Genomic DNA, 15,592 nt, shown 5'->3' with positions numbered 1-15,592 from the left:
CGTTTCTATATTTCTTACCCACGAAAGCTTATGCTCCCAGTACTTCTGTTAGTCTCAAAGGTGCCACAGGACCCTCTGTTGCTTTTTACAGATTCAGACTAACACGGCTACCCCTCTGATATCTATATTGCATGTTTCTAGGGATGCTACCTGGTCTTCCATATATGCTTTTCGCAAGCATTACGCTATTACGACATCTAGATCAGATGGAAACTTTGTCCAGAAAGTTCTTCAGTCATTATTTAAGTAGACTCCGAGTCCCACCGCCATTGGTTACTGCTTGTGAGTCATCTATGGGGAGCATCTGTCTGCAACCACTCGAAGAAGAAAAAAGGTTATTTACCTGTACTGTAACTGTTCTTCGAGATGTGGGTGCAGACGTATATTCCACACCCCGCCTCCTGTTCCCTCTGCATTGGAGTTTTGAGAGAACTGAGGTGGTTGGGACAGCGCTGCCCTTACTAGCATAGGAGGGGGCATAAGGGCCAGAGGAAGCAAGAGCTGCCCCAACAGGTAATGCTAAGTGAAGTTCTCTGGCTCTGATGCATTGGGCTCATGCACACCTGAGTGAAATACACATCTGCACCCACATCTCAAAGAATATCATCTACTGTACAGGGTAAGTAACCATTTTGTCTCCATCACTTAAATTTTGAGAATAGTTAGTTTTCATTCACAGATTAAAATGAGACTGATATTTCTAGTATCCAAAAACTTCCAAATGTTCCATTAACAAATATTTGAGTGTGACAAAATCAATAAAAGGATGGGAGGAAAGGAAGAAACCTGGAAAACTCACCGGATGTGGGATTGTATTTTAAAAACCCACGTTTTTCACAATTCTTTCACTTAGCAATCCAGTCTTGCTTGCTATGGAGCTAGCAGTGGATATGTCCTGCTGGATAATGCCTTTGGCTGGCGGGGAAAAAACATTTTGGTTTCACAAACAATATTGGTTGTATTGAATTTGACCAGCAGAGAATGTTTTACAATGTGGTCTTGCTCTTCTTTATGAAGTATAAAGACTTGAAAAGTGTGTTTTATCAAACCTTTTTTTCTTGCTTATGTTCTTCATTAACAGTATAAGAAATATTAACTCTGGTCTGGGCTTCCTTTGCATTTCTGGGGGACATTATTTATGGGTCTCTGTTAACTGAAGGTAGGTGGGAGTGGAGATGTTTAACTTGTAATTGATAATTCTTTTGTCCCAAATAATTATTGGGCATTAAAATAAGACCAGGGTGTGATGCTGCTTTAAGGACCTTTACCTGTTATTTAGGTTTTTAAGTGTAGTTTTGCTTTGATTTAATCAGTTTCTGTATAGGCTATTGTACAGTCAGTGGCTGAAGGGCTCAATTTTCTGTCTGCATCATGTTGAAGAGAGTGAGGGTTGTAGCTCTGAGTGCTGTGTGCTCTTTTGAAGCATTTGTAGATTTGTATTAACTTTTATATTGTATAAAGAAAATTAGGAGTAAGTTTTTCATCTTTACAAGCTTAGCTTTAATCAGTGAAACTTGAGCCAACTGCAGTATACCCTTGGGCTCGACAGATCTCTTGAACCTTTGTAGCTTTCTTCTGTCAAGAATGGTATTGAAAAATGAGTTGTCTTATGATGGTTCATGTAGTATTTAGCAAAGAAATTCCAGAGCAAACTCCTCGCCTTGGGATAGTGCTTTATATTACATCTTTTTTTTTTTCCAGCTTCAAAAATCCTGTTGCTAGTTGTCATCTTCCTTGTATTAGATTGCAGTTAGACCTAATATCATTGGAGTTTCCTTTGAATTTTATGATAATCCTGACTTTTTTTCCTAACAAAGTACTGTATTTCCCCCTTCTTCTCTTTTATTTGTCTAAACCAATTATGATTTCTTCTCTCTATTAAATCTAATACAGTTTGGTGCATACAATGAATCTGAAAAGAGAACTGAGGAATATGATACCCAGGTAAGACACAATCCTGTAATATTGTTGACATGTTGGTTATTTAATCAAATATGTAGTGGGACTTATTCTCCAACAAGCAGATTGCACCTTTCAGCCTTCTGCTGGACAGCAAAAAGATAGTGTGGAGAATTAGATCAAATATTAACTTGAGTCTTCCTTACAAAAGCAGACAGAAACAAATACAATTATTGTGTTCAGTGTCCATGGAATTCATGTATTTTTTTAGGCTAGCAGGGGCGATAACAGCCTAGTCTGACCTCTTGCACAATGCAGACCATAGATTTTCACCCAGTAGTTCCTGCATCTATCCCAGTAACTTGTGGTTGAACTAGAGTGTATTTCTTGATTTAAAGGTTATCAGTGATCAATTTTTTTTAATGTCCCTTCATTCTACAAAAATCTGTGTTTTGGTATGCCGTTTTAAAATAGCATTGGTGTAGGTGGTCTTGAGAGTTCATTATAATTTTGAGGTAAATCTTGAATTTTAAGTTGCTTCAGCATGTCACTGCACTTTATTGTGGCAAACCTGAAGAAATTATTTAAGTGGTATGCTCTAAGGCTAGGGATTTTTCCAGTCTGATGCACGCCAGTTGTCTTTTTGTTTTGGGGAAACATATCCTCTGGACAGATGAAGTCTGCCGTGGTTTATCTCCCCAGGGCTGGTAGCTCATGCATCAGATCTTTTTGTTACGGCAGTCCATAAGGATGAAATCTAAAGAGCCCTCAGCTGCTGACTTGGGCACTGCACATGGTCCCCACTGGTCTTTGTCAGTCTCCAAAGATTCCTCTTTAGGGCTTCAAAAGCTGACTTTGGCACTCTCCCTCTTAACTTTTTGAAAAGACTCTAGTATGGTAGCGAAAACAAATCCTTGGTAACTCGTGATATTTTGGGAGTGGTCTGGTGCTGAAAACTACAAATGTGCCTTGGACTTCAATTACTTCCTTTGGTTCCCAGTCTCTGCCAAAGAGCTCATTGACTATGAAGTCGAAAAAGACTTTGGTCTCCAGTGCTGAGGCACTCTGTGTACTAATGTTGAGACCTTCAAATCTCATTCCAGTTCCAAAGTCTTAGTGCTGCCTTTACCTACCCTACTGCCAGGAGGTTTGGACATGCTAGTGCCAGTTACCCACACTTGTCTCCAATGCAGACTATTCCATCTTTTCTCTCCCCTGAAATGAAAGGAGAAGAGGAAACACAGTGAAACAGTATTAGCCTCTGTTACCTAGAAGTGTGATTCCACCTCTGACCAAAGCCATATTATATGTTTTCATAGTGGTAGCATTGTCTTGTTCTTTGAATAGGAGCACTGGGAGTCAGGAGACCTGGGTTCCAAGTCATTATAGAATTGCAAATAAATTTGGCTGAATATGTGAATATCTCATCTTCAATTTTATTTAAGATATGCATGTAAAATGTTTAGCTGTCCTTAATTCTTACACTAAAGCTAGCCAATTCTTTTTGAACTAATCGAAGTTGTCATTAATTTGAACAGAGAATACACTGTTTTTTATGCAAATGTGCATGTTAGACCATGACTGATTGTAAATTATATCTGAGTCTTCATCAGTTATGAAGACCTAGTCTGTCTGTTTTGAATTATATCATACTGTAAGATCCCTTGGAAGCATCAGAACCTACATCTCCTTCCAGTGATTGTCCATATGCACATTCCACTTCTGATATGCATCCACTGCAAGCACTTGAGACTTTTGGCCAGCATTATCTGTACGGCATGCCTGAACCTTGAAGTTTCTCTGGTTCTCCAGCAAGGGCATGTAAGGGCAGTGTGTGTCAACTGCCATCAGTTCCTCTCAGCTGCTTCCTGACATCGATGAGACGGAGCATTTGTGGTCGGTAACACAGACCCTGCCCCACCCCACACAATCCAGCTTGTAATTGCTAGTTGTTCCTCGTTAGCCTCTTAGTTAACATAGATGATTTTCTGCCTGTTGACCAAAAAAACCTTACAATGACTGTAAGAACTGCCCTTCATGCGAAAGAACTATGCCCATCAATGAGTACTAGAAATGCCTCTGTTGTCTTGGAGAGTCATACATCCCAAGGAAGTGTTCCACTTGCAAATCTTTTATTTCAAGGATATGTGAGGTCAGAGAGGCAAGGCTTCAGGTATTCCTTCTGAATGAATCTGAGACCTGCCTTGGATCAGGCTGTCTAGACCTCTCTCTGTGAGATCCAGCACCAAAGAGCACAAACACTGGTTCGTTTTCATATGCATATGAGCATTTCATGGGAGAGAAGAAGCATTCTGATCAATCCCAGAGTACAAGGATCTCCAAGAGCAGATCACCCACCAGCGGTTGCTTGAGAAGATCCCCCTCTGCATCAAACTGTCAAGATGCCTCAACTCAATGAGGTTTCCACAGAAGGTCACTCAGTTTAAGACACTGACTCAGAGACCAGCCATCATGAGATATCTAGCACCAATTACATCACTGACTGCTTTGGACTTAACGGCAGCACTGCAAACCATGAGCACCACAACCTACCACTTTTACATTGGCACTCTCTGGACTGACAATTTCTGTCACCAGGTGGTCCAAGCACTCCACAACTGCAGCTAGCACTGACAGGATTCATGGCATTGAGAGGTCTAGAGCTTCTACAGGAGCTAGAGTCTCCACCTCGCTCCTGTTAGCAGGATTGTACCCATGGCACTATCCACGTCTGCACCGCCACTGATAACACCAAGGCCCTCTGCACACCACCTCTGGATCTACTTTTGTAGGGTCAGAGGAGATGGATCAGCAACACACCACCTCTCCTCCAGCCTCCACTCCGCTGTTGTGTGTGTCCTGCAGGAGTACATGGGGCTGCTCCAGAGACAGACATTGGGACTCAAACTGATCCCAACCCTCCTGGTTTCTGACACCATGGCTATGTAGAACTTACCAGATCAACATATGGTCATACTGGGGCTCCTGGGCCATCCTGAGAAGCTTGCAACTAGGCGGACAGACTTTTATGTCCCCAGGACATCCCATCCACAGATACAGTCCCCCTAGCTGCACCTTCTCTTTTACCACTGCAGCCCTCCCTAGTTCCAGAGTATAAACAGTGAGAAGACACTCCTCCACAAACAGGGTTCCAGCTGGTGATGGCTCTGTTATCTTCCTCTCCAAACAAGTTGTCTCCTCATTTGGGTCCCCAACCTGATGTTCTGAAGGTGTTCCAGGGCCTTTTAAAGAGGATAGGGGAGGCACTTTAAATGCCAGGACTCAACATGTGTGTGTTGATATCCTGCAGTCTACGTCTTTATTCACAGGGTATATAATGGACTCATCCAGGTGCTGTGGTATATCCCTGCAGCAGTACCCACACCTCTCAAAAGGGGGACAGAAAATAACAAGTTCTCCCCAAGGGTGCTGAATATTTTTATACGCATCCTGTTCTGTCATCTCTGGTAGTTACATTGGCTAATGAGAAAGCAAGATAAAACAGGGCGACAGCAAAGGAGGGAGAACCAAAAAGATTAGGTTCATTTGGCAGAAAATCTAATCAGCAAGCATGCAGTTCTGGCTTGCTAATTATCAAGCCCCAATGTTGAGGTAAGATTTTTTTGTATCTGAGAAATTCACTGTTTTTCACAAATAACAGTCTGACTGATTTCCAGAAAGAGCTTGCTTCTCTGATCACAGCAGGGCAGTTAGTGGTAAAACCAATCTCCAGGCAGCTCTGGATACAGCTGATATCACTTCCCGCTCTATGGGAAGAGTTTCAAAGGGATCTCACAAAACTGGGTGACCGGGCAATAAAATGGCAGATGAAATTCAGTGTTGATTAAATGCAAAGTTATGCACATTGGAAAACATAATCCCAACTGAACATACAAAATGATGGGTTCTAAATTAGCTATTACCACTCAAGAGAGAGATCTTGGTGTCATCGTGTATAGTTTTATGAAACTGTGCTTAATGTGCAATGGCAGTAAAAAAAAAACTTAATGTTAGGAACCATTAGGAAGGGGATAGATGGATTATAAGACATGAAATATCATAATGACACTATATAAATCCATGGTATGGTGTTAGCCACGATGGTCAGGGACACTGAGTGTCCCTAAATCTCTGACAGCCAGAAACTGAGAATGGACAACAAGGGATGTATGACTCAATAATTGCTTTATACTGTTAATTTCCTCTGAAGCATCTGGCACCGTTCTTATTGCCGCAGCCACAATTATGCATAGGTCATCGTGGCTGCAAGGGTCTGGATTTCCCAGAGAAGTTGAATACACTGTGGAGGATCTTCTGTTCGAAGGGGCTGAACTCCTTAGTGCCACAGCAGATGAGGCCTCAAGGGTGGAATTGCTGGGGGTGTACACTCTGGCCCCTAAAAGAAAGCATTACTGAAAGCAGAGATGCACCATAAAAGTCTGAGCTCACTATCCCATGTCTTCCACCAAAGATCTAGCAAGTCTCCAAGGAAAAAAACGACACTTTCACAGGAGAAGGTAGCACTCTGTTGACCCAACCATCTTACACACATACACGTACACACTGGTCACAAAAGCATCAGTTTTGACAGCCTGGTCAGAGGTGTATTCATTCCCCTAATTCTGAAGTCTACCCCTCTTTTGGGGAATTGTCTTTCTTCTTTGAGTGATTGCTCATGTGTATTCCACAATAGGTGTGTGTGCTCACCACATGCACCGGTGCCGGAAGTTTTTCCCCTAGCAGTACCCGTAGGGGAGCGCCCTAGCCACCCCTGGAATGGTGCCTCCATGGCATGGTATAAGGGGTGCTGCGCACTCCCCCCACCCTCAGTTCCTTCTTGCCGCCAGTGAAGGTGCTTCAGAACGGCTCTGCTCTAGCTCGTCCCCAGAACTGCTTGTTCGTTCAGTGTATGGTACCTGTAGTTAGTTAGTTGTTTAGTTAGTTTAAGTTAGCTAGAGCGCCCAGGCCAGCGCATGCCCCGTGCCCCGGGTTTTAAGTCATGCGACACTTGTAGGCGATCTATGCTAGTGAGTGATCTGCATGCGGACTGTTTACGCTGTTTGGGGGAAACCCATCTCAGTGATTGCTGCAAGATTTGCAAGTCGTTTAAGCCTCGGACCAAGAGAGAAAGGGACATTAGGCTCCAGGCTATTCTGATGAAGTCGGTGCTGACCGCAGCTCCGGCACGCCGCTCCGAGTCGGCACTGGGCACCACGGTGTTGGTGCACGGCAACCCTTCAGTGCCATTGACTAGTTGGCACCACTCCCAGTCCATGGGGCATGCCAAGAAGGCTAGGAAGAAGCCTTCTTCGCCGCGGCACTGGAGTAAACCAGGGACAGAGGCTAAACTCATGTCGCAGTCCTTGATCCCCTCCAGACTCTAGGCCTCCAACACAAGTTGAGTGGAGTAGCCCAGCCTATTCAGAGCAGGCCTCCCCAGATGTCCAGATGCCCTCCATACTAGAGGCCCTGCAGGCGGCCCGGGATGTTATGTCCATGCCGGTACCAGGAACACCACTAATGTTGGCCCCGCACTCCAGAGGCAAGCCACCGCTGGGATCTCCACAGTCACCCCCAGCTCGGTACCGGTCTCGGGAACGTTCTCGATGCTGTTTGCCGCTCAGCGATCATTCAGGGCAAAGTCCACGTGTATCGCCCTCGAAGCCCACCAGGCTGGCTGACTGGGTTCTGTCTGACCGAGACTCTTGGCACCGCTCCGCCTCGAGGAGCAAGCACTGACTGGACCGAGGCAGACGACACCAATGGGCCTCTTCTCGGAGGGGCTATCACAGCTGGTCACAGCACGAACGTCGACGTCATTCCCATTCATCGTCCCGCTCCAGGACTCCGCCACAGCACTGCCTCTGCAGCACCGGGCGCCAATCGCCAGCATCTCACCGTTGCGGGTCTGCCCACTGGAGCCGATCTCAGAGCAGCTGTTACCGACGGTACCAGTCCTCCACGTCGGGATCGCGGTCCTGTGGTCGGCATCGCTCCCGGCGCTGCCGCTCCTCCTGGTCCAGGGACAGCAACAGATCGTATGTCAGCCCGGCCTCTCTTCGTAGTTGTCCATCGAACAGCCAGCTCCGCCGGTGCCACAGTAGGTGCAGTAGTGCCAGGCCCCGTGGCCGGCCCAATGGTACCAGTGAGCACTGTGTCCCCTGATGCAGCACCCGGCGGGGAATCGCTCAGTGGCCGGAGCCTCAGAAGGGCCATCGGCCTCCCTCTCCAGACCCCCGAGGAAGGAGTGGTGGGATGTACTTCCTTGGCATCATGCCCAGAGACCAACCAGGTGGTGGACCCTCTCGTGCCAGTGGAAATACAAAGTACCATGCTGGCCTCCTCACCCTCCCCAGATGAGGCGATTAAGGCCCCTCCTCCCTCCGTCCCACAGGAGGACTTTAGGGCCTATCAAGAACTCTTAAAAAGGGTGGCACCAAGCAGAGGAGATGGAGGAGCCCTCGGACTCCCTGTTTAATGTTCTGTCCTCCTCGGCACTGGGCAGCGTGGCCTTGCCTCTCCATGAGGGGGTGGCAAACTCAAGTATTTTGTACCCGCCGAGGGGCATGAATACTTATACACCCAACCTACTCCTAACTCCCTGGTGGTCAGGTCAGTCAAACACAGGGAGTGGCAGGGCCAGCCAGCCCCTACCCCAAAAAATAAAGATTCAAGGAGGCTGGACTCATTTGGAAGAAAAATGTATTTGTCCTCGAGCTTCCAGTTATGGGTGGTGAACCACCAGGCTCTCCTGGGCCGGTATGAGTTCAATCTGTGGGGCTCCCTGCCCAAGTTCAAGGACTTCCTCCAGGCGTGCAACAGGAAGGAGTTCAAAGCGCTGGTGAATGACGGTACAGTGGTTGCCAGGGCAACCCTGCAGGCAGCTTCGGATGCAGCGGCCACAGCCACGTGGTCCATGGCCTCAGGTGTCCATGAGAAGGGCGTTGTGGCTCCTGCTCTCTGGGCTGTCCAGCAAGGCGCAGACCTCCCTGCAGGACCTCCCGTTTGATGGCAAAGCTGTTTGCGGAACTAATCGATACAAAGCTGCATGGCCTGAAAGACTCCCGCACGACCCTGTACACTCTGGGTCTCTATGTTCTGGCTCCGGCTAAACCTAAGTTCAAGCCGCAGCAGACTCCCGCTCAGGCCACCCATTCAAAATATGAGACTACTTATAAGAAGTCATGGGACTATAAGAGGCTCTCACAGAGACAGTCTCAGCCTACCCCCAGCCTGGGTCCTCCAGGGGCAAGCGGGGAAGAGGCAGTTTTGACGGGATGCCCGGGTGCACCCTGCCAGTTCTCATCAGGGATCCACCCTCAGTAAAGCTTCCCTTCTCCAATCAGTTGTATGCTTTCCTCCCGGAGTGGTCGTGGCTGACCTCAGATCGATGGGTCCTCAACACCATCTCCCGGGGATACACCTTCTAGTTTACTTCCTCCCCACCCCTCGCCCCCATCCCTCCTGGGGGACCCCTCAATCTGCAGGACGCGTAATTCCACATTTATATACTCGAGGGGCACAGACGCTTCCTCCGTTTCATGGTGGGGCAGGAACACTACCAATTTACGATCCTCCCATTTGGCCTGTCCACTGCCCCCAGGGTATTCACGAAATGTATGTCGGTGGTGGCAGCCTACCTCAAGTGCCGGGGGGTCCAGATCTTCCCCTATCTGGACGACTGGTTGGTCAAGGGCAGCTCCCGGTCACAGGTGCGGGATCACGTGGCACTCTTTCTGTCCACGTGCACCACTTTGGGCCTGTTGGTAAACAACACCAAGTCCACGTTAGTCCCGGTACAATGCATAGAGTTTATCGGGGCGGTCCTGGACGCCTCATTGGCCAGAGCCTCCCTCCCACCGGACAGGTTCGAGACCCTGAGGGGGCTTATCGACACGGTCACAAGGTTTCCGGTGACAACAGCCAGAGTGTACCTCCACCTCTTGGGTCATATATTGGCATGCACGTATGTGGTCCGTCACGCCAGACTCAGGATGAGGCCCCTGCAGCTCTGGTTAGCCTCCGAGTTCTCCCAGGCCAGGGACGGGATGGACAAAGACCTCACGGTGCCCGAGCCAGTGATCACCTCCTTATGGTGGTGGTCCTCCCTGAGCAATATGCTCCAAGGGGTCCCGTTCAGGGGCAGGGCCCCATCGCTGGAGCTAGTGTCCAATGTGTCGGACCTGGCATAGGGGGCCCATGTGGGGAATGTTCAGACCCAAGGTCTGTAGTCAGCTGACCATCCACATAAACGTCAAGGAGCTCAGAGTGGTATGGCTGGCATTCATGGCCTTCCGCTCGCACCTGAAGGACCAGGTGGTCAGGGTCCTCATGGACAACACGGCCTCAGTGTTCTACATCAACAGGCAAGGCAGGGCCCGATCCTCTGCCGCGAATCCCTCAGCCTGTGGGACTGCTGTATAGCCCACGACATCTGCCTGTAGGCCTTCCATCTGCCGGGCACCTGGAACAGATTGCTTGAGCAGGGACTTCTCCTCTCAGTACGAGTGGCCTGACCACCTAGAGGTGGTGCACAGACTTTTCCAAGTGTGGGGAACTCCCCAGGTGGACCTGTTTGTGACTCGACAGAACCATCGCTGTCCCCGGTTCTGGCAAAGTGGTCTCGGTTTTCCAGATGAGCGGACAAGCGGGGCGTTTCCCCGGTGGCCGCCCTGATCCAGCTTATTCTGGATTACCTCCTTCATCTTAGAGCCCAGGGTCTGGTGCCCTCGTCAGTCAAGGTGCACTTGGCAGCCATATCGGCTTTCCATCCGCCGGTGCAGGGCCACACGGTATTCTCCCATGGTATGACTGGCCAATTCCTTAAGGGGTTGGATCGTCTCTTCCCATATGTTAGGCCCCTAGTCCCACCGTGGGACCTAAACCTGGTGTTGGCTCGTCTCACGGGGCCCCCGTTTGAACCGCTAGCCATGTGCTCCTAGTCACACCTCTCGTGGAAGTTGGCCTTCCTGGTTGCGATCACATCAGCTAGGCGGGTCTCGGAACTCAGGGCCTTGACCACCAAGCCCCCGTACATGGTGTTTCATAAAGATAAGGTCCAGCTCCACTTACACCCTTCTTTCTTCCCGAAGGTGGTCGCTGTGTACCACATGAGTCAGGACATTTTTCTGCTGGTCCTGTGCCCCAAGCTCCATGCCTCCAGGGAGGAGCACCACCTCCACATGCTGGATGTGAGACGGGCTCTGGTTTTTTACCTGGAGCGGACTAAGCTGTTCAGAAAGTCCTCGCAACTGTTCATCGCCTTGGCCGAGCGTATGAAAGGTCAGCTAATCTCCATTCAGCGATTCTCCAACTGGATCAACCCATGCATCTGTACCTGTTATGACCTGGTCGTAATCCCTCCGCCACCAATTGTGAAGGCACACTCAACTAGGGGGCAGGCCTCGTTGGCTGCCTTTTTGGCCCATGTCCCCCTTCAGGACATAGAGCTGCCATGTGGTCTTCAGTTCACACGTTCACCTCACATTATGCAGTTGTCTCTCAGACCAGGGAGCACGCTGGGTTCAGCAGGGCCGTTCTCCATCCCAAGAGTTTCTAAACTCCTTCCCACCTCCAGCAGATATAGCTTGGAATCACCTATTGTGGAATACACATAAGCAATCACTCGAAGAAGAAAAGACAGTTACTTTTCCGTAACTGATGTTCTTCGAGATGTGTTGCTCATGTCTATTCCACATCCCATCCTCCTTCCCCTCTCTGAGTTGTCTGGCAAGAAAGAACTGAGGGTGGGGGGGAGCGCGCAGCACCCCTTATACCATGCCATGGAGGTGCCACTCCAGGGGTCGCTGCGGTGCTCTCCTCTGAGTACTGCTAGGGGAAAAGCTTGAGGGGCTCACCTCAGGGAGCACCTCAGGGAGCGCATCCCAACTAGCTCTGCACATCAATGTTCGGGAGCTCATGGCAATACGCCTAGCCTGTCAGGCATTTCTCGGTCTCCTTCATGGCCGCTGCGTGTTAGTCCTCACAGACAACACCATGGCCATGTTCTGTATTAACAAGCAAGGAGGAGCCCGGTTGTCTCCCCTATGCCAAGAGGCCATTCGCCTGTGGGAGTTCTGCATTGCCCACTCGATACATCTCATGGCATTGTTCCTCCCTGGAGTCCAGAACACTCTGGCGGACCGTCTCAGCAGATCCTTCCAGACACACAAGTGGTCGATTTGCCTGGACATCATCTGTTCCATCTTCCAGAGGTGGGAATTTCCCCAGGTTGACCTATTCCCCTCATACTCAAGTATCTCCTGTCCCTGAGACAGCAGGGCTTGGCGATATCGTCAGTCAGAGTTCACCTGGCCGCTATATCGGCGTTCCACCCAGGAGAACACGCTTCCTCGGTCTTCTCTAACCCGATGGTTGTCAGATTCCTCAAGGGCTTAGACCGGCTATACCCACAGCAGCTCCAACCCGTTCCGGCGTGGGATCTTAACCTGGTTCTCTCCAAGCTCACAGGGCCCCCGTTCGAGCCATTGGCTACCTGCTCACTCCTTCACCTATCTTGGAAGACAGTCTTCCTCGTAGCCATCACTTCAGCAAGACGTGTTTCTGAACTCAGGGCGCTCACGCCTGAACCTCCGTATACAATCTTCCATAAAGACAAAGTGCAGCTTCGCCCCCACTCTGCCTTTCTTCCCAAGGTGGTATCAGCTTTTCATGTGAACCAGGATATATTCCTCCCGGTTTTTCATCCTAAGCCACACTCCACGCGTCAAGACCAGCGTATGCACTCCTTGGATGTGCGCAGGGCCCTTGCTTTCTATATTGAACGTACGAAACCATTCCGAAAGACGACGCAACTTTTTGTTGCAGTAGCCGACCGGATGAAGGGCCTACTGGTCTCCTCCCAACGTCTCTCCTCTTGGATCACGTCCTGCATTCGTGCTTGTTACGACCTGGCTGGTGTCCCGACTCCGCGCCTCACCGCTCACTCCACGAGGGCCCAAGCCTCCTCGACTGCCTTCCTGGCTCAAGTTCCGATCCAGGATATTTGTACAGCTGCAGTTTGGTCATCAGTCCACACCTTCGCCGCTCACTACGCGCTTGTACAGCAATCCAGAGACGATGCAGCATTCGGATCAGCGGTTTTGCACACGGCAATGTCTCACTCCGACCCCACCGCCTAGGTAAGGCTTGCTAGTCACCTAATTGGAATCGATATGAACAAGCACTCGAAGAAGAAAAGATGGTTACTCACCTTTGTAACTGTTGTTCTTCGAGATGTGTTGCTCATATCCATTCCAAACCCACTCCCCTTCCCCACTGTCGGAGTAGCCGGCAAGAAGGAACTGAGGGGGCGCTGGGTCGGCTGTGGTATATATTCAGCGCCATGAAGGCGCCACTCCAGGGGGCTCCACAGCCGACCCACCGGGTGTTGCTAGGGTAGAAAACTTCTCCGATCGTGCACGCGGCACGCACACACACCTAATTGGAATGGATATGAGCAACACATCTCGAAGAACAACAGTTACAAAGGTGAGTAACCGTCTTTTCTTATTGTGACATAGTGAAAAGAGATCTGCCTGCTGTGTTAAAGGTTCATTCTGCTACAGCCCAAGCAGCCTCAATAACTTCCCTGAATGCCTCTATTTTAGACATTTAAGGTGGCCACCTAGAGTTCTATCCACATATTTACCACGCACTAGTCACTTAGGGAGGCATCTCACCCGTGTCTCTTCTCCTAGACTCCAAGTTCCTACCTACAGTGTCATGGTCCACTGCTTGGGAGTTATCGTTAGACAATTTCCCAAAGCAGAATGGGAAGTTAATTACCTATACAGTAAAGTGGAGTGCTTTGAGATGTGTTGGTCATATGCACAATCCCTAACCTACCCTCCATGCCCTCTAACTGCTGTTGAGGGAACTGATGGTGATATTGCATTCTGTCCTTATATGCTGTTGCGGTGGTGCACAAGGAGAATCAGGGTGCATGTGCACCATAGAAATACTGCTGGCCGGGGAGCATACGCACAGTACAAATACTGCTGGCCAAAAGTGTCTGGTCTTGCGCGCATGAGGTGCATGTACACCAAAAGTGGAATGTGGACAATGCATCTCAAACTCCAGTTACTATATAGGTAAGTAACTTCCCAATTCAGAGTGTTCTGTGCCTCAGCAATGCACTTCAGACAAAGTGGACTCCTGTGTGTAGTGAATTGCACAAATGCCTTTAGACTTTGCACACACGTGGTGAGACTGGGGTTTTCTGAAACATTATATTATATTGGAAACCAATATTTTCTTCAGTTGTCTAATGTGACTTGCCTGGCTGATCTCAGTTAATGCTTGTGTTTGCTTACTGGCAGGTGTTTCAGCTTGATGTCATTCCTCTGTTCTTTTGACATCCTAGGGAAGTGAGATTTTCTTCCTGCTTCTAACTTTGATAATTTATAGTTAAGCTTATTACTTGACTTTCAGTCAACCTAAGGTTGCTCAAACTCTTGAAACAGTATTTCTTAGGCTCTCTTTCAGGTGCCGTATACCTGCATTCTATGAGATTACCTCATTCTCTGACTTACCTTGGCCAAGGTTTGTCCCAGAGATTTTTTTCTAGTTGGCATATTGTTTCTGTATCAAGTCTTCCATTGAAGATAGTTGTCCAGATCACTTCTTTCCAGTATGTAGCATAGAGTTGAGATTTGTATCTTGCTTCTAGCTCAGAAATCCACGCTTCTTGCATCCTGGACAAGTTCTAAAGATTTTTGATTTATTCCCTAACATTTGTGCAGGAGATGAATTGGTGCACTTGTTGGTGTTATAGTTCTTTCTCTAAGAGAAGGCGTTTCTTTGGTGTCAATGACACTTTTGGTTTAAAAAAAAAACCTACAAAAAGTCACGTAAGTGACTTTAACTGGTGGTACCTAATGTCCTCTTCATGTTTATTCTTCACAGGTATTCTGATGAGGGTATTTGGTGAACTAACCCTTTTTCAAGGCTCATCTTCGGCATTTGAGGCTCCTGTTACAGATACTGCAACCACACAGTGTCTTTGGGAACCATATTGTATTAAGTTTATGAATGTTTTATTTTATCATTGTATGCAACTCCATGTGGGGAGGGTTACCGCAGCTCCGCCAAGAACTAAAAACAATAGGGAGTGATTACTACAGTCCCTGAGAATTGTCATCAAATCCAGAGAAGTACGAAACTACATGGTGGTTTACATATACTGGTTCAGACTGCATTTTCCAGATACTAGGAAAAGGGCTTTTGGTATATTCAGGCTGAGTTTGGGGATGCTGTCTTCCTTTTGATTCAATGGACAGGATTTCACCAATCCTTGCCGAAAGTTTGGAAGACTGTCTAATTAAGGCCCCAAGAGATTGATTAATGAGTCCTGGTATATGGAGTGAGCGTATCAGGACTTTTAAAAATGTGTTCTCCGTGTACTTTTTATGTCCTTAAAAATAAATGTACTCTGCTGAGAAGGAGTTGTGTGATCACTGATAAAAACAGTGTCATAGCCATGCACAGAGGCTGGCCGTTAGGTAGACTGGCTTGCTGGGGATATCACAGTATATAATGGGGCTCCTGAGACTTAAAAACCCAAATCAGGAGGAGGAGATGCAGGTCTCAGCTCGAGAGGTGACAACTGTGAACCTAAAATCTTAAGTGGGACAACAGAGTGGAAAATATAGGTGCAGTTATTGCTAGTGCTGCTGTTCCTGAGCCTCCCGTG

The 15,592-nt window shown here is 48.3% G+C and overlaps 1 protein-coding gene across 2 annotated transcripts in view; it reads left to right on the top strand.

The window, feature by feature from the left end:
* CLPTM1L (CLPTM1 like) overlaps positions 1–15,592 on the top strand; it is a 104,052-nt gene that overhangs the window by 64,384 nt on the left and 24,076 nt on the right. For both annotated transcript variants that reach the window (XM_054018288.1, XM_054018289.1), the window contains exon 11: positions 1,894–1,944. In XM_054018288.1, coding sequence (XP_053874263.1) covers positions 1,894–1,944 — 51 coding nt within the window. The remainder of the gene's footprint in view (positions 1–1,893; positions 1,945–15,592) is intronic.

Source organism: Malaclemys terrapin, chromosome 2 (genome assembly GCF_027887155.1).
Source record: "Malaclemys terrapin pileata isolate rMalTer1 chromosome 2, rMalTer1.hap1, whole genome shotgun sequence".
NCBI lineage: Eukaryota > Metazoa > Chordata > Testudines > Emydidae > Malaclemys > Malaclemys terrapin.
The sequence above is the reverse complement of the archived record's forward strand: the minus strand, read 5'-3'. Positions and strand labels throughout refer to the sequence as shown.